Here is a 23,766-nt window from a genome sequence, read left to right as displayed (position 1 = left end):
CACTGGGGGACTTCAGGCATCCCAACTATCCTCTTCCCCCAAGAACTCCCAGCCCTACAGGCTCTGGCCACCCCATTACCACCCACCCCATCCCTTCCCACCAGCAGGAGGGCCTCAGATGGTAAATTGGATTACTGGCACTGAACTCCTTCTTCTGGGCTTAAATTTGGGGTTTTCTCTGCTGGCGGGAGAGGAAATGGTTGCCCAAGACTCTTCTTGGAACCAGCTTCCTACTTCTACCATCCCTTGGTCAACCACCCATAGGCATCAGTGGGAAGAAGTGATGTCATCACAGGGAAGTGATGGAAAAAATATTTCAAAATAAACAATTTTAAAAATAACCAAGGACTTCAGGTTCAGAGCGAAACAGGCTTTCAATAAGAATGTAAATAATTTTAAAACAGGTTTCTTGCTTGGATTTGTAATGCTAGTGGTAGAAAAAGGATGTTGCTTCTGCCAAGAGCTCCTCTGCTTTGAGCCCTCAGAAGATTTTTCAGGCCTCTCCCCCAGCAGGTCCATGCTCTCAGACTGGTGCCACTGGAAACAATCCTTATGGATGTGTCTCGTTCATATATCACGTTCCCCAGGTGCCACAGGCGACGATGCCCCACAGGCATGATTGTTTCAAGCTCAGGGTCTATTCCTTCTTGTGGAAGAGGCTGGGGGCGGTCTCGTTGCTGGGTTCAGGCATGACTTGAATCTTTTGGTTTTTAAGGGCAGCTTCCCTCATCTTGTAGTACATGAACTCGTTCTGCTTGAACATGCGCAGCTCCATCTCCGTCTGGACACGCATGACCTGAGGGACACAACATGGGGGATCTCAAAGCAAGTGAAAAAACCCTTTCAAGTGAAAAATGCTTTCCTAAGGGTTTTGGGACACCTTTTCCAGGTGTCCCAAAAGCAGGACCAAGGCTGGCTGGGCACAGACAGAATTTACTTTCTCAGTCCTGGTTGCCTGTGAGCCATGAAGGTGAAGAAGGCATCAGCCCTTCCTGCACCCAGCTCTTCTGCTGGTGAACCTCACGCTCCCAAACATCCCTGGATTCACCATGAGCAGTCATTCATGGTGCTGCATTGTGGCATAGGTTCAGAATGGATTTTAGGAATCTTTTTACACCTGTCTGTGAGTTTCTTCAACCTTCTTTAGGAGCACAGAAGTAAGCATGTGTCATATATTCAGTATTTTCATCCTGAAGAAACTGGAAAGGGAAATGGAGGTGCTGGAGCCTCACGCCCTGATATATATACATATAGGCAAACAGCCAACAGATAATTTGGCTTCAGGCCTAAGATAATTATTTTCCTGATGACATAAAATTGCACTAAGATTATAGCTCTGCTGTAATGGGGACTAAGACATCAGTGAAAGATTTTACTTGGTGTTGTGTAATTTTTTTGGCTAATAAAGGAGAATTCTGTAAAGCCAGCAGGTCACACTGGGTGAGTTAAAGGTTAAATAAACGATCAATCCCCAGATGCAATTGTAAGGAGTTCATCACAGCTGAGCAGATACAATTCCCCTGGGATCTGCACATCTTGGCCCTAAGCTAAGGTATAGATCTATTGGTCATTTGAGAATAAAAATGCATTGCAGCCCAGAAGGACTGGGGAGGGGTAAATAAAGAAGAATGGTCACCAATATAAGATGGAGAATATTGGTTGGTAAGCTGGGAACAGGCCCCCATACGTAATCTGATATAGTCAAACTAACGCCATCCATCTGGGAGCAATGCAATCAGGCTGTTTGAAGAATGGGAGCCTCTGTCCTTGGGCACAGCAGTTTCAAAAAAAGATTCAGGGGCTCACTGGCTATTTTTAATGCATGTCCTGGTGCTGGATAGAAGCTATTTTTCAGGGATGAAAATTTCCGCTAGGAAGGAACGTGCATTTTCCAGCAGACTGTAACATGATCATGAATGGAACTGTACCGGGGCAGATAGCAGAGACAAGAAGAGAGATCCTGACACCTACCTCCAGGTCTTTGGTAATGGGGTGGGAAGGTCCGTGGGTTATCAGGAGGATGGCATAGGCTTTACAGATCATGCCATGCCCGGCTTCGATGAGGCCAGCGTGCCAGTGGGTCACTCCTGCCCGCATCACAGCCATGCCCAGCTGCGCGTTGTTGGGATGGTATATTTTCCTGGAAAAGCATTGAGTAATTTTAGTTCAGGAGAGATCTGAGTTCCTAAATGTTTGCCAACGATGTGACACGTTTTCCAAAGAGCAGGCTGTGTATTCAGGTGAAGACCCTATTGAATCTGGTGCCAGTGAAACGTGCAGCCCCGCTTAAAAAGGGTCAGGAGGACATGAGTTACACAGGGACATGAGATGTTGTGAAAGAGGGTGAACAACCTGCCGACAGTGTGAGCTGGACATCTGGACTGGAGAATAGCAAGGTTTATCACTCCACAGGATTTTGGCACAGACAAAACCCAGAGCTGACCCTACAGCCCAGATGGCACAAAACATAAAATCAGAGATTTAATGAAGGCCTAAATTGAGAATGTAATAGTCATCAGATTTTCATTAGCCAAGGCCCAAATCCACATATTCAAGGGGCATCTTGAGTAACACTCATTTGACACAGTTTCTCTTTTCTCTACGACTTCTCCTTCCTGCAGGTTGCAGGGGAACAGACCATGCCCTGAAGCAATGGTCTCTTTGTCCTGCACCCAGGCTCTGTGCTTTGCTACCAGGGCAGCCCTGAGATGCTTCTGAACACATCAAAGAGGCTAATGGAAGATGACTCAAACCACCTGGCAGATACAATTCAGTAAATTGAGGTATTTGGGAGCTCTTGTGCATTTATGAAGGGGCTCTCTGTCTGCTGATATAATCAGGACCAAATCCAAATGTCACTACTGCTGTCCTGGTGGGAGCAGACTAAGAAAATAATTTCTGTAACACGCTGCCTAACATTGCACAACCACAGAGAGCTGCTGAAAGCAGGGCAATGCCATACATGTAGCCATCCACCATCCTCTTGGCGTAGTCAGCTGCTTCCTCAAACATCTGGAGGTAGGAGAGCACCTCGGAGGCGATGCTGAGGATCCTCAGGAGGTAGAGGTTTGTGTCCCCCAGCACAGGCTCCTGTTTCTTCAGGCAGTCACGGCACAATTTCACAACCTACATCCAGGGGAAGCAGGGAAATGAAGCCAGAGCACCATCAGCCTGAATCTGACCCCCAGAGCCCTGTGTGTTGTGTGGTCCACACCAGCCCTAGAGGCCAAGTCAGGCTCTGTGAAGGCTGGGGAAGATAGGATATGCTTTTATCTGTCCAGAAACATCAGTCAAACAAAATGATTGGGGCTCACATCATGCCCTCGTGAGGAAGATGTGATTATACCCCTCATGCCATCCACCCAACCTCCTACCAGACTTGATGCAAGGAATGCTCCCGATCGCCCTGTGGGGCTGCAGACACGCACTGCCCCATGTCCATCTCTCATCTGTTTTGTGATTCCAACTACCAAGAGGGCAAGAGGCAGCTGGGGGTGTTCAGATTACAGAAATGGGGCTTTGTTTCCCCCCATAAATCATTGACTCAAAGAGGGACGAGACCTGCTGTCCCTAGCACCACGCGTACAAAAGCACGGGGACTCACCTCGTGGTAAACTCCCTCCAGGCGGGCCTTGTTGATCTTCTCCAGCGTGTCCTTGGAGAACTGGATAACCTCCTTCACCGTCTCTGCAGAGGGCTGGGGACAAAATTAGGAAAGCCAGTGAGGAAAACCCACCATTCCTGCTGCTGGCTGGATTTGCTGGGTGCCTCCTCAGGTCTGGCCTGGTCTGAAACTACCCCATAACCAAACTCAGGGGTGAAGATCCTACTGACTTCAGCAAGAGCACGGCTGGGCCACCATCAGGGCAGCAGCCATAGATATCTGGCATGGATCCTCAATTCTTTCCTCTGCTTCTCTCCTCTGGAGAAAGGACAGAAGCAGCCCTGCTACCAGGAGGCCTCACAAGACACCAGAGAGGCTGTGAAAATGGGAGAAGGTGAACAGCCACCGGTCAGTGTGTACCAGGCACTCCTAAAGCCAGGAATAAATGAGATGGAATGAGGTGGAATAAGGATAGGAAAGCTTATATTACTAATTTTTACCTATTCTGCTCTCTTTAGATCTAAATACCCCAAGACAGTTTACCTCGGATTTCAGTCACATCCAGGGGGTGAAATGTGTTTCCCCATATACCTCAGAGACGTTTGGATTTCACCGTGGATTGGAAGACATCGAGGCATGATGCACATCCAGGCATGCCTGACCAAACACTAACCAGCCCCTAATTAGCTGCCCTCCATTTCATGCTGAAATATAAAATACCTTTATCCAGCACCATCAGGTATCCTCTGCTTTTCTGAGCTGTTCAAAGCTGAATTTTCAAACTTCTGAAAATTTAGTGCAGAAGAAAACCAGTAACTTTTCAGAGCTATAGGCCCCATATGTTCATGGACGTGTATGTATGTGTTATGATTTATTATTCTATATTATTAGACAGGAACTATCACGGCTAATCAGATCGTAGCAGCTGTTTGAGCAGTACACGGGGTGTCCTAGTGGCAAGAGCACTTTCAAAGTCAATGTTAATGTCAGTGCAGATCTGCTCTGCTGTCTGAGCACAGACTCCCAGAATAGGCACTTTAACAGCACTTCCACAGCAGCTTTATCTATTAAAATCCCTCTCCTGCATTTCCTAGCCCCCTAATCCTGTTGCCATCATAAACAATGCTGCTCTTTGGAAGGGGTGATGGACCGGAGGTTGGAGCGGCTGCTGAGGATGTGAGGTGTCAATCCTGCAGACATTCAGGGAGCTTTTTCCACACAGCTGTGAGCGCTGCCGCTGTCAGGAGAGCGAGCCTGGGTTCAGGGAATGCGATACAGCCGGCGTGCTCTGCGGGTGAGCTCAGTTCGGATACTTATTGTTCAGGAGGGTATTTTTAATAGCTGAAATCATGCACCTGGCATAGTTACAAGTTGTTGTTTTTTTTTTTTTTAATGCCAGCTTTAGATGGTGGAGCACACGTATCAGAAAGTGCGTGTGTTCCTGCTGCACTGCAGGGCACCTGGAAGGATCACGAAAAGGGGACGCTACCTCACAGGAGGTGTTGAGATCTTCCTGAGAGCGGGATTCTTTTATGCAGCCCATTGCAGAAGCTGTTTGAAAATACTTCTAGGGGAAGTCAGATGAAAGGGCTTCTACCTCTGCGACAGCTTTACATTAGATGTGGGGAGTTTCAGTAGCCAGAATTAGCTCTGAAATGAAGCTTGATAATTTGGAAAAGGGATTATATATCGATGTCTTTTGCAATAGCTTGCTTTTTGTAAAGCTTCCAGGAGTAGAAATCCCCTAAACTAAAACTGTCACAGATTAAAAATAATAATAATAATGATAATAATAATGCACTTATATCCTTGGGCAGAGGAGCCAAAAAGGAGATCTTACAGCTACCAGCATGCTCAGAAATTGGAGCTGCTGGCCAAGCAACATATCCTAATGCCGACAGCAAGACGCAGCCCTCCCACTCAGTGACTTGCCAGGCCTCCAGAGAAAACACAGGTGACTGGAAAATGAATGGGCCAACACACTAATTCTTCCCAGTAAGTCTGCCCAAAGCAGCCATGCACAGAGGAATGCCAGGGGAAAGATCAAATTCGCTGTGACCGGCTGGTGCGATGAGGGCTGGAGGGTCAGATTCCCACCTTCCCAGAGCCAGCTTGATGGTACATCTTTTACAAATACCACAGCTTCAGCAGGGCCAGTTAGTCCTGTCATCATGAATTATAGATATATATATAATACATATATATATCAGAATAATATGTTATCCCCTGTTCTGCTGTTCAAAACTTCAGTTCCATTCAGCTCCTCACAAAAAGCCCAATCTAAATGTCAGCATTTTTCTCCACTCTAGACCTCATTTTCCAAGATTTTAGCATGCTGCCTGTTGCTGGACTGTTAGGTTAGAGTTAAAGGCAACTTTTGTGGGCTTTTTAAAACTGAAAAGCTGTAGGCACGTTGCACAGTAGGGACTAAACCAACCTTGCACGGTGTGTTTGAGTTGGCATTGCGCTCAATAATGTTTCAGTTCTGACCTCATTTTTCACATTAGCACTCTTCGGGCTTCTGCCAAAACCTGCCTCTGCTGCTCCTGGGTGTCCCCAGGCTGTGGAGGAGACGGAACCACCTCTGGGTTTGGGCACTGCAGGGCCATACCTTGTTGTCCCCCTCCTTCACCGCCAGCATCAGGTCATCCTTGATCTGTTTCTTGCAGTGCTCGCAGGTGCAGTCGAAGTAATACTGCTTCTTCAGCTGCCTCCGCCGCTCCTCACTCACGTTGAGGAAATCCACGTAGGACACGGTCAGCTCATCCCCGGGAGAGATCTTGCTCAGTGCCCGCAGCTCGATCCTGGGTGTGAAGAAGGCAAGAAAAGGACTTGGAGAAGTGAATGCAGCCACTGAGGCACCGGGGACAAATCCTGCTAACAACCCTTGCCCTAAGGTACTGCTTTAGCAATGCAGGGATGTGCAGCAGTCTGTTAACTGAATAGGGAGTGAAAACACAGCCACACTAGTTTCTCCTGCCCCTCTGTCAGTCCCTGTCTGGGATACACTGGAAAGCAGAAAGCGCTCCATTCGGGGTGAATGGAGGGGTAAATTTAGGCATAAAATCTTATTATGATTCAAGGGATCTTGCCAGAAGAGAACCCTGAGATCAGAAGTACACGACGAGCCTTGCAAAATGCTGAGTTTGGACTTTGGGGCTTTTTTGAGCGCCGCTTGTGTTCTGCTCGCACATCCCTGGCCAGACTCCCAGATCCCGAGCCGGGCTGCTTTCGGTATCATTTTCACTCGGAAAAGCTCAGAGATGTTCCCGCTGGGCACTGGAAAAGCCCTAACCCTTTTCATGCATCTCTACATAGACCCTTAGGAACAGTTCACTGGGAATGGTTTATTTTCTATTATAGCCCATTTGATCCAATGCCTAGTGCCAATATCAAACACAAGGAAATCACCAGTCTGTTACCAAACCAAAATCCACAGCAAACCCTTGCAAATTGACAGGACTTTGGAAGGTCAGATCTTTGCATCTGCCTTTATTTCAACTCTTTTCCTGTAAAACATCTCAAATGCCCTTGCTGTTCATCTCCAGAAAGAGAAATATCTCAGCTACTCTGGGCCACCTCTCCACCTCGGGGTCTGGATAAGCACGGAGGGCTGAAGAATTAACCCAGAAACACCCCCTGTGAGTGGTGTTTCCGTATCCATCTGCTTCCCCATCTTCTAGTGCCTCGCTCTAGGGCTCATCCAGAAGCCAGGACGTTTGTATCAGCTCAGCTCCCTGTTTTAGGAGAAGGCTCTAGGGGATGCCCAGCTGCCTAACCAGGACGAGGAGCTGCTTGGACTGAGCACCACAGCAAGGCTGGTGGCTAAAAGCAGGGCAGTGGCACATCAGTTTGAGGACAGTGAGGCCACCAGGATGGGAGTCACCCAGGGGTCTCCCACCATTGGTGGCCTGATCCTGCTGCACCCTGTGGTATGTTTTATGCAACCAAGGGGGTTTGCTGGCTCCCACCTGAACACAAGGTCCTTTAGGACCAGTGTAGGTCCAAAGTGAAGGTCCAAAGACATACCCAGGTGCATCTTCTGGGTTGGATGGGGGGAACTTCTCCTGCATGATCATGTTTCTGTAAAGGCACTGTCATTCCCATTAGGAAACCCTCAAGGGGCATACCTCTAAGTCTGTCTGCTGTGCTAAACTGCTGTGAAAACTACTCTTTGAGGATGGTCTTGACCTTCTCTGGGCGTTAGGTCACATCAACAGTATATTCCGTACTAAATTTATCACTGAACATGCCATCATCACGACAGGCAGCTATCAGTTCTGCCCTAACCACGGGAAAATGCCCCCGGGAGAAAGGTGCGACCCACTTCTCCAGGAGAAAGTGCACAAATCAGAGCAATTTCCATCCGAAAGTTACATGCAGAAACGTTCCCCTTCACACTTAACGGGATCCTCGTTAACGTGAGTCATGCAACCAGAGAAGCAGAAGCAAGCCTTGACTTTTATGATGCCCCTGGTAGCCTAAGCACCGTAGGTGTATTTTAAGCCGTGATCCCTTGGGTCGAGGGGATTGATAGCGTTTCGGACAAGCCTGGACACAGATGGTATATTTTAAATGCTACAGTTAAAGAGACACTGTCGGCCGAGATAGCCCCTCGGACCTTGAAAGGTGTGGGCACGGGCACCGCGAGCTCAGGGAACTCAAAGCTCAGGAATAGGAACCTTAATCAGAAGTAAAACTCATCTGCCCATTTTTATGGTCCTCTTTGTAATGCTCTGAGGCAATGGTGAGGAAAGGCACTGCAAAAGTGTTTTGCCTCTGATTTGAGGAAATTGCCTGCTTGTTTGAAATTGAAGTTTAAAGACAACAGTGTCCCTTTAACTGGACTGACTATAACATCCCAGGTGAAGGGAGATAAGCAGAAAATTTGTGGGTTTTTTTGTTTGTTTGTTTGTTTGTTTGCACATGTTTTAGTGAATTCTTCATGAAAAGAGAAATGCTCGGATCAGGTAACAGTGGCATCATTAAAGATAAAACATTAATCAGGCATTATCATAAAAAAAGAGGGATGAAGCCTACACCTCATGGTATTGCTATTGTAGTCAGTGCATTCAAAGGGCACTGTCTGTTGCACAAGAAACGTGGGCTGTTTAGTATGTCAGTAATGCAGCCGTTTCCCATCTCGTAGTACGCAAGGTTTTATTTTGGGCCGTGTAAGATTAGCGAGACCTTGCTCTGACTTTCATGCTCTCGCTGCGGTCGCTGGGGGGTGAAATGAGAAGTGGAGGGGAAATACTGAAAGGGAGGGAGCCACGGAAAAGGTTGGAAGGGAAGGGAGGGAATTTGCAGTCGGGGAGGCATTACTGCTGTTGTTTTAATTTACCACAAAATGCAGAGTTAAGTGAGGTTTGGGTTTAGTGGGGCTTTACACAGGGGAGGAATAGAAGTTTGGAAAAAGGAGAAGGTGAAATTGTCCGCAAACAGAGGGCTTTTGGAGCCGCTCGGTGCTGTTTGCAGCTTCATTAACACAGGGCATGAGGGTACGGGGCGAGGGGAAGGACGATGCTCTCAGGAGTGACCCACCTCATCTGTGTGTGGAACATTGATCTTACAGCCTCATGACTGAAAGACAAAACAGACATCTGAAGTTTACACGGGTGCAAGTACAACGAAAGGAACTGGGCGAACTGGGATCATCTGGGCTGGGGGTGATGGGACTCCCGGCGCTTGGCTCGTGTCTCGCTCCATGAGGGCACAAAGAGCTCTGCTCTTCCTCTACAGCTGCTGTAACCCTATCACAGCGGATTCGGGGGACAGCTGTCCTGCACTGTGATTTTAGGAGTGCTGTCAACCAGAGGATGAGCAAAATCCGCTCCTGACATTTGCTATTTGGGGCTAGTTCTCCTGCACAGACCAGAAACATCACCACCACCATCAGTACTCATGCTCTACAAAGCATAGCATGAAATGGAAATTAGACTGGGATATCAGCAACGAGGGCTGTGCAGTATGATGAGTTTAGTGGCTCCCCAAACCCAGGATTGTGCCCTGAGCGCTAATCGAGAGCTCAGTTCCTGCAGCAGTAGCTGCTCTTATCACCAGGTTTCAACAGAAGGGCAAGAAACCTGGCCAGTTGCACAACCCAACCAGAGCGTTGAGGTTTATTCAAGTCAGCAACAGGCCACATGTGGGAGCTTAGAGGGTTTTTTGGCCGTGAGAACTGGAGTGCACAAGCAATACGCTAATTAAAGTAGAGGAGGCTGCGGGGTCACCTTTTAGGCTCAGCATTGAAGCTTGCTGAACACGGAAATTTATAAAATCTTAAGACAGAGCAGAAAATGTTGATGAAATGCTGTGGCTGTGGAGTTTTTGGCAATCAGCTAATGTCTCGCACACGATGCACTTGCTGGATCAGCAATGGTTTATGCCCATTCTGGCCTGGGAGGAGGCTGCAGAGGGCAGAGCATCCCTCCCATCCCTGCCCTGAGCCCTGAGAGCAGCAGCCTCTGCTCCCAGCTCTGCCAGGGCTTCCCTGCATTCCCCCCTGTGCTCTCACCCTCTTCCCATCTCACACGTCCTGCAGATGTTTCCTTACAGGGTTTGGGTGGCAATGGGGAACGCACAGCGCCTTGGGGTATCCTGCACTCGCACGTGACTCAGTTTGCAGATAACAGTCACATTTTCCATTAAGAACCCGTTGCTAAATAGTTAATCAGTAATTAATAGAGATTGTACGCTCTCACAAGGATGAGGACTTGTGTTAGAAATGGCTATAAGCACATCAGTAACAGTGATATAGCTGACTGCAAGCTTTGGTTATGAAAAACTCTTGGACTGTGGACTCAATATAATCTTTAATAATTCATTAACCAAAACTGTTCCTGAACTGTTTATAAATAAAACTTCCATTAAAGTGATCTAGTCAGCTACTTACCACTTTATCTGTCTATTTTGAGTCTGATTTCAAGACACACGGGGAAAATTATTTGCTGGTTTGCTGGATTTGAGGTCAAGCCCTGCTGATAAGTTGTGTGCATTTGCTTGGTGCATCAATTTTTTAAATAACAAGGAGAGAAGAGAACAGCTCCTCTTTAGAAAGAAAATCCTGTGGGTTTTTTGGTTCTGGACTACAAAAGGAAATGAGAATGAATAGATTTTCTGGGGCAGGGATCTGGTGCTCTGGGGTTAGCAGTCTGTTATGTGAGTTGCCTGTTAGGATGCATCCCCGCTGCGCCCAAGGGAAGAAACCCACTCACTTGCCGTTGTTGAAGATGACGGTACAGTTGGGCCAGCAGTCATGGTTGGCTTGGCAGAGGTTGGGGAAGATTCCCACACCAACAGCTTGCAGTCCTCTTTGGTCGCTGAGGGTGAAGGCGTTGCAGTTGATCTAGTCCCAAAACACAGGCAGGAAGAAGCATTAAAGGAGAAAAAGTTGAGCTCAGCTACACTCAGGATGTCTCAGCTCCTGCTGATGGTTAGGAGAGGTGCATCTCCAGCATCCCCAAACTTTAGGGAGAAAGAAGTATTGCCTACAAGATTGTTGTAGGAGGTAACTGCAGAAATGACATCTTTACTTGGGATAAAGCATCAGAAGAAGAGATGCGATGCAGGACTCCAGCAGATGGACCAGCTCAGAGCAGGGCTGAGTAATGCTGCAGAATATTGACTGTTAATATTCATTCAGGATGCTTAAGATATATTTTGTCTGACCGTGCTTTGCTTTCCTTATATTGGCTTTCTGCAGATAATTCAGGAAAAGGCCACAGGAGAATGAATTTGAGGCAGAGCATTCGCAGAAAGCAAAGTTCACGCTTAAAAACCAGGAGTCAGTGTCGGAAATTAACTTTGCATTCAGCCTGGGCACACATCTGCTGGGTGGCCCCCAGAGCTGACAAAAACCAATTGCAGCAGTTTGGTATGAGTCCCAGGCAATGAATTTTCAAAATGATTACTTTGGGGTGACATATATACCAAGAATGAGTGATTCTGACTTTCTGTACCATACATTATCACATACCAATTGTTTAGGGAAGAGTTTTGAGCCATAAACGTAAACAAGCAAAGAATTTGCAAAAAGCAAGTACGATAGGATATACCAAAGGAAATCATTAACTCTGCTGCTAATTGCTTTAATCCCTTAATAGTTTTATTTCCTTTCTTATCTAAAGCTGTGCTTCATCCAAACTGCCTTACTGCTACGTGGGCAAGCCGTGCCTGTCACTAGCACGTGGCTCTCCCTGTGCCCAGTGGGCTGGATTTGCTCTTTGGGGTGGGTACCAAAGGATGCTCTGTGTCCCCCCAGGGGAAAACGATGTCCCATGGGGTTAGCACAGCCCGGGATGTGCCAGCCTGTGCCAGGGCTGCAGGCAGAGCTGCTCAGCCTGAACTGGCCTCGGGGAATTTCCCTCTCTGCTACACTTAAGACGAAAATGTGTAGTTAACATGTTAGGAAAGGACATTATGAAGTATATTTTGTATATTTTATCTACTTATATATATATATATGCAAAAATGTAATGTATACGATATATAATAGACTAATGCATATACTAAAATGGATCTGCTATATACTAATTAAGTATACATATTCAAAATATATATTTAAATAGATTTTCTTAGTTCTTAGGTGCAAGTGGGACTTGTGATGCTGGTGCAGCACCTGCAGTTGAGATAGCCACTTGCCTACATGTTTAGACAGATGAAAAATCCAGACCTTGAACTTGCTGTGCTTCAGTTTTCCCACGTGAGTGCAGATGGGGAGTGTGGCAGTATTCATTAATTAAGTCAGATATCATCAAGGGTTGGTATGAGACTTCCTCTGGGCACCTGGCACAGCCCATGGCACTAAAAGCAGCCCCCCTTTGCCCTCCCAGCCCTCGGACATACCACTCCAAATATGTGGGAGATGTACTGCATGCCGAACTGCTGGCTCTGGGGCGGCCAGAACTCCAGGAAGCTCTCCACGTCAACACGGAGGTCCTTTTTCTCCTCCTCGCCGAAGTTTTCCACATGGTTCTGCAGGTCGTCAATGGAGACCAGGCAGCCCTCTGACAGCCCACTGCCTTCCCTCTCCATCTTCCACATGATGCGAGCTGCCAACCTGGCCAGGAGAGAGCCCCGAGCACCGTGCACCAGCAGAGCCAGCGACGTGCTCCTCCAGAACAAGGACAGGGATGGAGGGACACCAAAATTTATTTTAGGGGTGGGAACAGGACAGGTCCTGCATCGGCTGGCTGGTGGCTGGCCTCATCTGGGAGTTTTAAAGGAAAGGAAGTTGTGGGGTTTTTCAGAGGTGTCTCTGTTCTCATCTGGAGAAGTGTTACAGGCCCCATTTCCCTGGGGATTCCTGTTATTTTCCTACCAGGACGTGAATCTAAATCAGTGTATCCTGGAGGCAAGCTGGGGACCAGCCCAGCTCCTCTCAGCCTCTCCTGGATTTTCCCCACTTCCTAAACTGCCCAAGGTGGCTTCGCCTCATCACATTCAGCTGCAGTAGAGTTTTGGGGGCCCAGCACCAAAAAAAAAAAAAGTCACAACCCTGTCACACCACAGATCATCCTCCAGATCCCCAGCCTGTGAGCTCAGGGACACTTCTGGCCTTCCCCAAAGCAGCTCCTGCCTCCAGCCTACCCAAGGCAGGACACCCAGCTCTTCCTTGCCACCTTTCTTATCAATATTTAAAAACACCTGAAGTGTGGGAGACAGAGGGATTTGGCCAACCTCTTTTTGGTGGTTTGTGGGGACAGGACAAGGGGCATTTCCGCAAAAATGGAGCCCAGGCAGTTCCGCACCAACACGCGAAAGAACTTCTCCACGGTGAGGGTGATGGAGCGCTGGGACAGGCTGCCCAGGGAGGTTGTGGAGTCTCCTTCTCTGGAGATATTCAAGGCCCGTCTGGACGCTTACCTGGGCAGCCTGCTCTAGGGAACTGCTTTGGCAGGGGGGTTGGACCCGATGGTCTCTTGGGGTCCCTTCCAACCCCTACAATTCTGCAACTCTGTGGTTCTGTAATTCTCCCAAAGGATGCCCCATCCTCTCCCACCGCCCCCAAGGCCTGTTAGTGAGCCCTGGCACTGGGTCCAGCTCCCACCTGATGTTTTCGGTGGGTGCCTTGCCGTGCCTCTTGATGGCGGAGCACTCGTTCTTGTGGTTCAGCCAGGCGGCCCTCTGGCAGGTGCGGTCGCAGTAGTAGGCGAACTTGCACTGGCCGCAGCGGTGGAGCCTCTCCTGGCGTTTGAAGCAGGTGTGGCAGACGACATGTGTCAGGCTGGAAGGACAGAAGGACACAGGGGATCATTTCTTGGAGATATGGGCAGCTCCACAAGCAAGGGTTCTGCCCATGGGGACCTCCCACCCCCCCCAGGATGGACTCCCAGCCATTTTGGGAGGACACAGAAACACCCCACGTCGTTTAATCCTTGTCCACTTGCACACTGAGGTTGCTTTGCTGCTTGGCTATGCCAAAGAGGCAAACATTTTGTTTAAAGGAGGAACGCAATAAAGCTCTCAGCCCTTCTGTCTGCAGCTCGTCTGCTCCTCCTCAGCACCGCCGCTGTGAGGAGGGTTCTCGGCCTGCTTTTCTTTTCTGTCTGGCCCGTGCTGAAGCCTCAGCCACCCATGTGCTGGGCAGAAAGCAGATGCCTAATGAATCTCTTGCTCAGGCGAACGTGAAGAACAATGTGAAGGCAGCGAGCCAGCCTGAGAGCTTCATCTGTCTGCAGAGCCTCCGGATTTGGCTGAGCTGGAACCCATCCCAGGCCCTGCATCCCACATCCTGCAGGGGCCGTGGCTCAAAACAGAGCAGCGACCATACAAATACACATCCAAAACAGCAGGACACAGCAGCACACAGCTCCAGGATGGGTGGGTTTGGGGCTCTCCTGGCCCCGGTGACTCCAGAAAGATGCTTAGCATGGGTCTGCAGATCCCAGGCAGGCTCCTGGAGGTTCAGTAGCCCCCAAGCACGACTCCTAAGGGTCGAGTGGATTTTTAGCTGCCCCAGGATGGACAAGCAGCACCAAACAGCTGAATACAGAGGAAAGATGAATTCTCAGTAGCTCACGGGAGCACTGGCTGGGGTAGGACCTGGAGCGGACTGAAATACCAAGTTTATGAGCCATACTTGCATTTATGGCCGCCATAAGATTTTATTAATACATCCAAAGGATCTTTCAGCTTCACAAGGCTAGTGCTGAGCTGAGAACATCAGTGATTTAGTGCTGGTTGGTGGCCCAGCATACGCCACCCATAAACAGCAAGGTGACAAGTACAGAGCCTGTGAGGATGTGCTCTGCTCTCAGGGCATGAAGTACACCTCCCTGATTAGTCTGGCATTAGCTCTAGCACTGTGCTCTTCAGGCCACTTCAAGCTGTCCTGCAGATGGGCTGGTGAAGCACATTTCTCCTTCAAATCCCAAAGCTTGACGTGTCTTTCTCTGGCCAGCAGCAAGTGCTGCTCTCTGGCTACTCCGGCTCCTGTGGTTTATTGTGAGTTAGATGGCCATGGGGCAGCCGGAAAACAGCTTTCAAAACGAGCAGGTTTCTTCTTTGGGGGTGTCAAAACAGGATTTCCAAGAAGCATCCTACAATTGTATGTATGTAACTATAACCAAGGGGGAGGAATATATCAGAGGGCACAGATGAAAGCTAACCCAACATCCTCCCTCCAAGACTGCCCAGGGTCCTGGATCAAGGGGAAACTTTCCCTGTGTGCTCCATTTCACATGCCCAGATGCTTTATCTTGGCACTTGCTTTTTTGGGAAGGAGGAGGAGACCCTTTGGGACTTTCCCCCTGCTGCTACAGCAGGCTTTTCCCTTCCTGATCCACTGCCCCCTCAAAATTAGCTTCTCCAGCAACTGCACGCTTCACTTCTGCCTCCAGCCAGGCTCAACAGTAGGGGAGAATTCAAATTCCTATTGCTTAGACACTGCCAGCCCCAGAAGGAAAGCTCTCCTCATTGCAGAAAGACCACTGAACACTGGGACTTCATTGCCAGGGGAACATTATTGCCCACCACAGGGAAACTGAGGCACGAGGAAACAAAAACTGTGTTGGGATTCACACGAGAACACTTTGTCACAAGGGGGAATCAGCCCCAGAGCCCCAGAGTCCCAGTCACAAGACCGTCCTGCCTCTCCACTCTATATACATATATATAAACATATGTATGCATGTTTATATCTATCCCAGCACGCTTAAAATGCATTTTCATTCCTCTGGCACTATTGCACGAGCTGCTGACACAACCCACCCCGTGCGCTGGCTCTTGCAAGACGAAGAGGGCCATTGATTTAAAGCAGGATGACCTGCAGCAGGCAGCACCATGTGTAAAAATGAGGTTTGGGAAATGATAGGAGACGTGCTGGTGCACGGAGAGAACCCGATGCAAGGCAAGCAGTCGGCACGGGGCAGGGGGTTGTGTGTGTCCAGGGAGGGGGATGCAGCCTGCTCCGTTAAGTCAAATGGAAGAGCTGGGAGGTGGTGAAAAATGCAAGGCTGGGCTCTGTCAGCTGTCAAGTCAGGGGGGCAGAGAGGTGCAAGAGAGATTACGCTCCTTGTAAGGCAAAGGAGAGGCAGGGAGCTGATAAAACCCGCAGGGTTGAGCTGTGCCGGGAAGCACGGGGAGATATCTCCTGCGGGGAGCGGGGCTCCCTCCTGCCACTCACGTGTTTTGGGGGCAGTCAGCAAGTGAGCAGGCAGCTAAAGGATTCTCCCTGCAGGAGGAGAATATGGTGCAGCAGAACCCCTGACCACAAACAGGGGCTTATCTCCCCCTGGTCCCCTCTCTCAAAATGAAAAAATGCCAAAATATTGGCTCTGCATTTTGCTATTTATTGTATAGGGTGTCCAGCATTTCCAAAGCTTTCCTAACTGGGGGAGCTTATTGCCAGCCCTGGAAAGCTCTTGTTTCTGAAGAGATGAAGAAATGCACCCCCCCAAAAAAATGTTATACAAGATTTCCTGAGGAAGCAAAAGAACAGCTCTTACGGCAGTGACACTGCAGATACGATTATTCATAGTAATCTGCGTAGGCTGGCAGGTATAAAAAATACCCCATTTCTCACAAAACTCTCATGAGATCCTCAGCTTTCAGGAATGGTTTAAAAAAAAGAATGGATGTATTGGTGATGTGCCAGGCCTCCAGGGGCCTGGCTTAGTGCTGAAATAAATAAATAAATCGGGAGACACAGGTACTTGAGCCCCCTTGCCTAAATCTTCAACAAACGTTGCTCAGTCACTGCCTGACCCTGTAAGCACCTAAATCACCCAGGTGGAGTCCTGCAAGCCCCTGCCGTGCCAGAGGTGCTCAGAGACAATGCCCTGAAGGCAGATGGCAAAATGGGACTCTCCTTTGGTCCCAGGGCTTGACCTTATGACAGGTTCTGATGCCATCTGTCCTGGAGGCAGACAACACCAAAGGCTTGCAGTGGTCCACATCTTCCTCTGGCATCCCCTCTGCAATAGTTAAGGTACCCCAAGGGCGTGGGGAACCTTAACTGAGGTTAAATCCAATCTCTCCTTGGTCTATAAAAGCTTTTCTGGCTGGCTTAGGAAGTGTTTAATACAACCAAACATTGGGGTTATAGCAGCCTTTATGTGTCCAAAGAGGGCCATTCCTTCATGGCCAGGATGCTGCACAGCCAGGCAGCTCTGAAGGTTCCTGAAGGGATGTGTGGCACCTGCCCAGGAGCTCTGGAGGTCTGAACCTTTAAAGACTGAGTGTTCTGCTCCTTTGCTTTAACACAGGTACAATCAGACTGCTTTTTGCTGTGCCAGTGTACGTCGTGGCCTGTAGGGTGACCGCTGGCCATTCATTCACTGCCTCACTGCGCTCATGTACTGCAGATGGTGAGAACATCTTTATTTTATCCTGGCCAAAAGCAGGATCTTCCTTAGCACCGTGATTTCTCCAGCCCATCCCGGCCTTGCCAGGTCAGGGATTTAGGATGGACTTGGAGGGCAGATGCCACTGGCTGACTCACCAAATGACTTTCTGGGGAGCCTCAGATTTCCTTGGCCTCTCGTCCCAGTGTCAGCAGAGCTGAGCTCTGCGGGGCTCGTGAGCTCTGGTGTTACATGGATGAGACACACAGCTACTACTGTCACAAAAGCAGCAATTCAATAAGCCAGCCAACTAATGCAAGAGGTGACAGAGCACTGCTAGCTACACCACGGCTCCCCCAGGCACGGCTCTCAGTGAGGGCAGAAGCAGCAACCAGCTCCAGCAACTGCCTGGATTGGATTCAGATGCATTCAGATCCCTCGGACCTGCCAGGTCAAAGGGCTGAGCACGGCCATAGGAAATATATTCACCTCGCCTTTGAAACATGCCCGAGGCAGCTATCTGCCAGCCGTTTCACACCCAGCCCCCAGGGCACCTCATCTGCTGGTGTGGAAAGGCACAGTGAGATGGCTGCAGTGCAAAGGGACAGAGGAGGAGCTCACAGAATAGCTGCTGGCCATGCTGGGGAGCTCACAGACTATTCAAAGTGAGTTTGTTCTGTTCTGCACACGACAGATGACACACGCAGATGACATAGATTACACCTAAGTCCACCTGCTTCATATTTATTACTGGCTGGCTAAGCATCCCTCTCCTCAACAGCTTGAAGAGGACAGCAGAAAAATTGCCCAAGGTGTAGGCAAAGTCCACTTAGCTTTCAAGGCAAGGTCTTAACACATTAAACCCAGCAGTCTAAGGAAATCCACCTACCCCTTCAGCAGGGAAAGAAGAAGGGAGCTATTCAATACTCAGCTTCTCCTGGAGATACTTGTAATGGTGAATTATCAGTGCAAGAAGAGTTTTGCTCCTTTAAAAGTGGGGGGTTGGAGCTCAGTACTTTTATCTTCAAAATGCCACGGATGACACATCGTAGTTTATCTGATTTGAGTGAATGATTTGTTTTAGAGCTGTTTTAGACTTTCTTATTTTTAGCCTTTCATTACAAGCTTTCTCAGCCTCATTTTAAAGAGGTGTGGCTGTGGTTTTCTTTCAAAAAGCTGAGTTTTCTCCCCAGTTTTACTTAAGCTTTTGAACTAGGAATAAAAAATCAAAGCCCAGAGGAAAAAAAAAAAAAAAAAGATATGATCACATTAGCTCTCAGTTTTTATTGATGTCAGCTCAAAATAATTGCTTCCATAATACCTTCAGAGTCATATTATTATGGAAAATTTTGCATTCCTTATATCCCTAGGTCATCCCAGCTACATTAACAGAGCTCCCCACATTTCCCTTGGAAAATGTCTGCTTCATACATCACTCATCAAGCAGATCTCCAAGTGATCTTGGCTTTTTACCACATGGCACTGTTTACCTTGACTACTCTCTCTCAAATCCCACTGGGTAAAAAGCAAACCCCTCACGAGAAGGTTGACAGAAATATATCGGGCCTCCCCCTGCCTGTGGGAAATGTAAACTCTTACAGGTTTGAGAGCCAACGTGCATGCTAGAGGAGAAGGTCACATACTGTACATTGAGGCCAGGCAATGGGAATGTCACCGTCCTGAGGGGAGCTGTGAGGAAAGGAGACCTTTCAAAGAGAGAGGGAAGAGGGAGGGAAGGATTAAACCTCAGCACATAAGCAGAGCACGAGAACAAGCTTCAGTTGGAGGTAATGGCCAACCAGGGAACCATGGTGTTAAGCAAAATGTTAGCCTTGAGATGAGCTGGCCGATGTCTGTAGGAACCTTCTTTACCTTCACTGTGAGCTTGCTGTACTTTTGGACCAGAAGTCTCAGGCACTGATGCTCAGATGACTACAACTGGGTTGAAAAGGACACGTCCCCATAAGCCTCAATGACTGAGGTCCCTGGGACCTTCAGGGGTTTCCATGGTGGGATGCAGTTTGCACGTTTAGACACCACATCTGTGCCCTAGCTAAGCAGAGATCTGGTCAAAACACTCAGTGGGGTCTGGAGAGCCATTTGGCTCAGCAAGGTAGGTGAGCCTGTCTTTGTAGGAGAGCTGCTCCAGCCCTTTGACCACCTTAGTGGAATCATTTTCCATAGTATGGCCACACCAAGAAAACAATGCTGTACCTCTGAAGAGCTGCTCCCACTAATCCAGAAAAGATGCCTTCACTTCGCTTGCTGCATTGCCACACTGCGTGCAGTCACACAGAAGATTGCAGTGTGGTCATTATAGGATTACGGCCATCAATATAAATAACAGCCAGAACTTGCTTTTCACCAGCATAAACCAGGGCTCACCATCCACCCTGTGACCAGACTTCCCATAGAACTGAGCTCCTAAAATAGCTGCTAAGTACAGACCAAATTTTCAAAGCGCTCGGCACTCTTGTGCTTCCCTTACATGCAAGAGAAAGCTGAGCTCTGTGGAAAATCGAGTCTCCTATTTGGTAGGACCTCAGCCAAAAAACTGAACCTGCCAGTCACTCATATTTGAATTCCCTTTCCATAACTCACAAACACGCCGCTTTCAGCAAGAAACTGAGATACTGATGGTAATTAGGATGACAGACTGACTTTGGGTGTCCCAGTGCAGGTTGAGCACCTTTTTAACAGTGTAGGCTCGATACTAATCTAGGACCTGGAAAAAAAAACATGGAAAAACACATGCCTCTTCATTGGACTCTTCACCAATGCAAGGGTGACAGCAGTTCTTTCAGGGCAAAACCACCATGGCTAGTGGGGATTTATTCTTGCTGGTGCCAGAAGGATCCAGGCTGCCCTTCTATTTATTATTTCCAATTCAATTGGAGTTAGATGCAACTGAACACCCTGGGGCAGTGGTGTAAGGTACCTTCAAAACCAAAGCCCTGTGTGCATGTGAAAAAATGTCAGAATAGTTTTCATGAGAAAAAATGAACACTCCCTTTATATCTCAGGCCCAGGATATCCCCTGCTGAGTGCTAACTGAGAAGTATTCAGCTGGCAATGCCCGCTTCAGAGATTTGGGGAATGGATTTCACCACTGACACATACAAAGTGCCCTGGGATGAAATGTGCCACAGGAGGGTGAGAGCCCGCTGCTATTGCAGGGCAGCATGAAGAAGCAGCAGAGAGAAGAATGACTGAAACCATCCCCATCCTCTGCAGTCGCAGAGAAGAGATGTGTTCACCTCCTTGCTGCTCTGGTAGTTAAAAAAACACAAGCTGGCTAAGGAGAGAAACACATCTCTCCCCTTCTGATGCTTTCTGTTGGAAATCTAAGCCTGGGCTGCTCTGTGTGTGTCGTGCTCACAACATTTCAGGTAGAAGAACAGAAATTGTCGACCAGCAATCAAAAGGCAAAATGTTTTCAGTGATTTAATTAGTATTTTTAATAAGGCATATGGGAGAAGTCATCATTCATAGGAGCTTCTGAAACAACATCACAGCAGGATCCCAGCTAGTGACACAATGAAAGTATGAGAGTTAGAAGGACACGTCAAGGAGAGATGCTTTTGTCACTAGCTACTGTAATTGAACTCGGGGCTAAGAATTTAAGAACTTAATATTTTAAAACAAAACAAAACAAAACAAAAAAAAAAAAAAGCATTTTAATTGTGAGCTCTTGTAAAGACATTAAAATAAAAATTGAAAACAGTGTAATTGTTGCTGTGGTATAGATTCACAAATATGTTCATCCACTGACAGTATAAGGGCAAGGAAAAAGTGAATGAAAGACAAAAAAAAATCAATTATTTCCTCCTATTTGATCCCTAATTCTCTGCTATTGCCAGATCACACAGTAGCACATACCAGCTGTAGCTGCAGCACTTCACTTAAACGCTCCAAGATGACCAGCGTTAAAACAAAAGTATGAGCTCTGCTTGAATTGCAGACTCCATTAGCAGAACTGATTCAGCCAGGGAAAGCCCAGCTGGGCAGGATCATCTACTGCCCTAGTTAGTGTGCAGAACATTTGCTAAAGGCACTGGCAATTTGGGAAAAAAAAAAAATAATAATAATAAAAAAAAAAAATGGGACAAATTCTGTTCTCGGTTACTGCATTATAAGGCTGAACAAATTCCATTCGTGTCGGAAGCTCTAAACTAAATTTATTTAGGAGATTAACATAGAAATTGTCTCTTTGTGTCGTTTAGCTTTCAGGCTAATTAAGTGAATTTTCCATTGATTTGAAGGGCAGAAGTGGGCACCTACCAGCCACTGCCACTCCAGCAGTGTGGGTTGGATGCATGCTGCTCATCCTTAAAATGAGCAGCAGAGAAGAAAAATGCACCTGCACCAAAATTTAGCTTCAGGCTATATCAACATGAACAAAAAGGTTAAAACTACTCTCACGCAAGAGTGACTGTAGAAACCTGCCTCCAGTTAACTTAGCAAGTCAGAAATATAAAATTACTTGAAGAGAAGCAACACCACTTGCAGATCCCCAGGAGCCTCTAGTTTGAAGATAGCTGGCTATGAATTTCTGTGTAGGGATGGGGGGGGATAACACACGTGAGCACAGCACAGTGTAACTCACTCTTATCACCCATTTTACATTGGAGGCTTCAGCAAAGCCTGTCTGAGGCTGCTGGAACTGAATTACCCGCGCTCCTGGCAGCTCACTGCGGTGTAATGTGGGTCCAGTTTCGTGAGGCACCGAGCACATGCAGCTTGCACTGCCTTTGGTAAAAGCTGACAGCACCGAGCACCTTGCAAGGTCACATCCTGGAAGAAGATTGTGCTTTATTTAAATCTAAAAAAGCAGGTCTGAGCCCCAGGAAGGATATTCACTGCAAGCTATGGATGTGCCTTTACAGAAGTGCTTCTGACTTCCCTTCACGCCCCTCTCTGATGCTATCCAGACACTTTCAAGCTTCCACCCGCCCAGCCAGATGACATTTTGCACCAAGACAACTTTCGATCTCGGTTTTTACGAGTACTTTTCCTTCTTACCTATCAAAAACCACGGCAGCGTAGGCTGGCTCCGCAAAGATGACATCCCCGGGCAGGAATTCCTTCTGTGCCTTCAAGCCCCTGCCTTTGCCTTCAGACGTGAACACTTCGACTGACTCCATTCCCCCTTTAGTCATCCCCGGGACCCCCAGGGTATCTCAGGGCGAGCCAAATCTCCCGTCACTCCTGTCAACTTCGTCTGGCCACAGGACCACGCTTATAAAAGGGCTGGCCTACCCCCACCCCCGGCCGCACCGTTTCCCATAGGAGGGCGAAGGGGTGGGAGCAGGAAAAGCAGGAGGAGAAGATCTCCCATGCGATATTGGCAGCCTAGGCAGGGAAGAAGGTGCAGGGCTGGGTCTTCTGCTGCATTAGGAAACCCCTCTCCAAAACCCACGTTTGGAATTGTTGCTCCCAGCCACGAGCGGTTGTGTATGTTAGGACTCGGGTTAATTTATCCGCTCCCATTGGGGAGGGAATGTATTCTCTTTGCAGGGTGTATTTTTAGCAACCACATGTTTCTGTCTCTCAGGAAGCAACAGCTGAGACAGTGGGACGGGGAGGGCTGGTATGCATATTTCTGACCCCTTCCACTGTCGTCTGGCTTTTTCCAGAAATTAAACAATGCTGCTTTATTTTTACCCTCCAGGAGATGGACGGCGTATTTAGAGGCAGGGAGAGCAGAGGAACTTGCGCCCTGAAATTCTCTGCCTCCTCCATCACCACTGGAGCCTGGAAAAAAGGACATCGCTTCCCAAATGCCGGCGGTGAGCACGCAAAGCAGCGAGGAAGGAGCTGGAAGGGCAGAAGTGGTTTGGCACAGGCTGCAGAAGCAAGAAGAACATCTTAGATATTTGCACAATTTTGGATACTTTAATCTCAGAAATGGCAGCACATTTGAGGGCTCTCCTCACCTCCAGTACTCAACCTTGAGAAGAGAAGGAGGAATTTAACCCACTATAGGGTAAAGGAGGGTGGAGAGAAAACCAGAGAGATCAAGCCCATGAGAACCCAGTCCCCTATTTGCCCCCTGTCTCCAGCAGCTAGATCGTGTTCAAGGTGATGCAAAGGAAGGCCTCCATGTATAACAGTGAGCCTTGCTATGGAAACTCAACTCAGCCTAGGTTGTCATTCAGCATTTATTTTATCCTTTAACAGCATTTTGTGTGGCTGGTTCTCTACCATCTCAGCCTCCCACTGCTAGGAAACCTGATTCTGTTTCCTCACGGATCTTTAAGCACCATACAGACATCACTGTTTGCAAACCTCTTCCCACACCTCCTTGCCGCACAGAAAAACCTATCTGATGAATAGATATGGAAAACAAGGTGCAGAGATGTAAGGAGGATAATT

The 23,766-nt window shown here is 48.1% G+C and overlaps 1 protein-coding gene across 2 annotated transcripts; it reads right to left on the bottom strand.

The window, feature by feature from the left end:
- Window positions 1-361: 361 nt before the first annotated feature.
- On the bottom strand, window positions 362-22,840 carry SMYD1 (SET and MYND domain containing 1). 2 transcript variants are annotated; one of them, XM_084285844.1, is made up of 10 exons: window positions 22,414-22,840; window positions 13,656-13,832; window positions 12,452-12,665; window positions 10,822-10,952; window positions 9,149-9,187; window positions 6,216-6,408; window positions 3,605-3,697; window positions 2,963-3,126; window positions 1,972-2,140; window positions 362-796 (listed from the first exon to the last, which is right to left on the bottom strand). In XM_084285844.1, the coding sequence occupies exons 1-10, from the start codon at window positions 22,548-22,550 to the stop codon at window positions 638-640; spliced, it is 1,476 nt and encodes a 491-aa protein (XP_084141970.1). In that variant the 5' UTR covers window positions 22,551-22,840; the 3' UTR covers window positions 362-637. The 2 variants fall into 2 exon arrangements, with proteins under 2 accessions (XP_084141970.1, XP_084141971.1); XM_084285845.1 differs by lacking the exon at window positions 9,149-9,187.
- Between the last annotated feature and the right edge of the window lie 926 nt (window positions 22,841-23,766).

This window comes from Netta rufina (assembly GCF_964035555.1).
Source record: "Netta rufina genome assembly, chromosome: 4".
In the NCBI taxonomy this organism is placed as follows: Eukaryota; Metazoa; Chordata; class Aves; order Anseriformes; family Anatidae; genus Netta; species Netta rufina.
This window is presented reverse-complemented; position numbering and strand designations above follow the sequence as displayed.

Excerpts from the sequence above, each read along its gene's own strand:
- SMYD1 (XM_084285844.1), bottom strand. The coding sequence starts at position 22,550 with ATGACTAAAGGGGGAATGGAGTCAGTCGAAGTGTTCACGTCTGAAGGC. Across the intron at positions 6,409-9,148 it reads ATGTTCCACACACAGATGAG|GATCGAGCTGCGGGCACTGA; the intron begins GTGGGTCACTCC and ends CTTCACACCCAG. Across the intron at positions 2,141-2,962 it reads AGGATGGTGGATGGCTACAT|GAAAATATACCATCCCAACA; the intron begins GTATGGCATTGC and ends ATGCTTTTCCAG.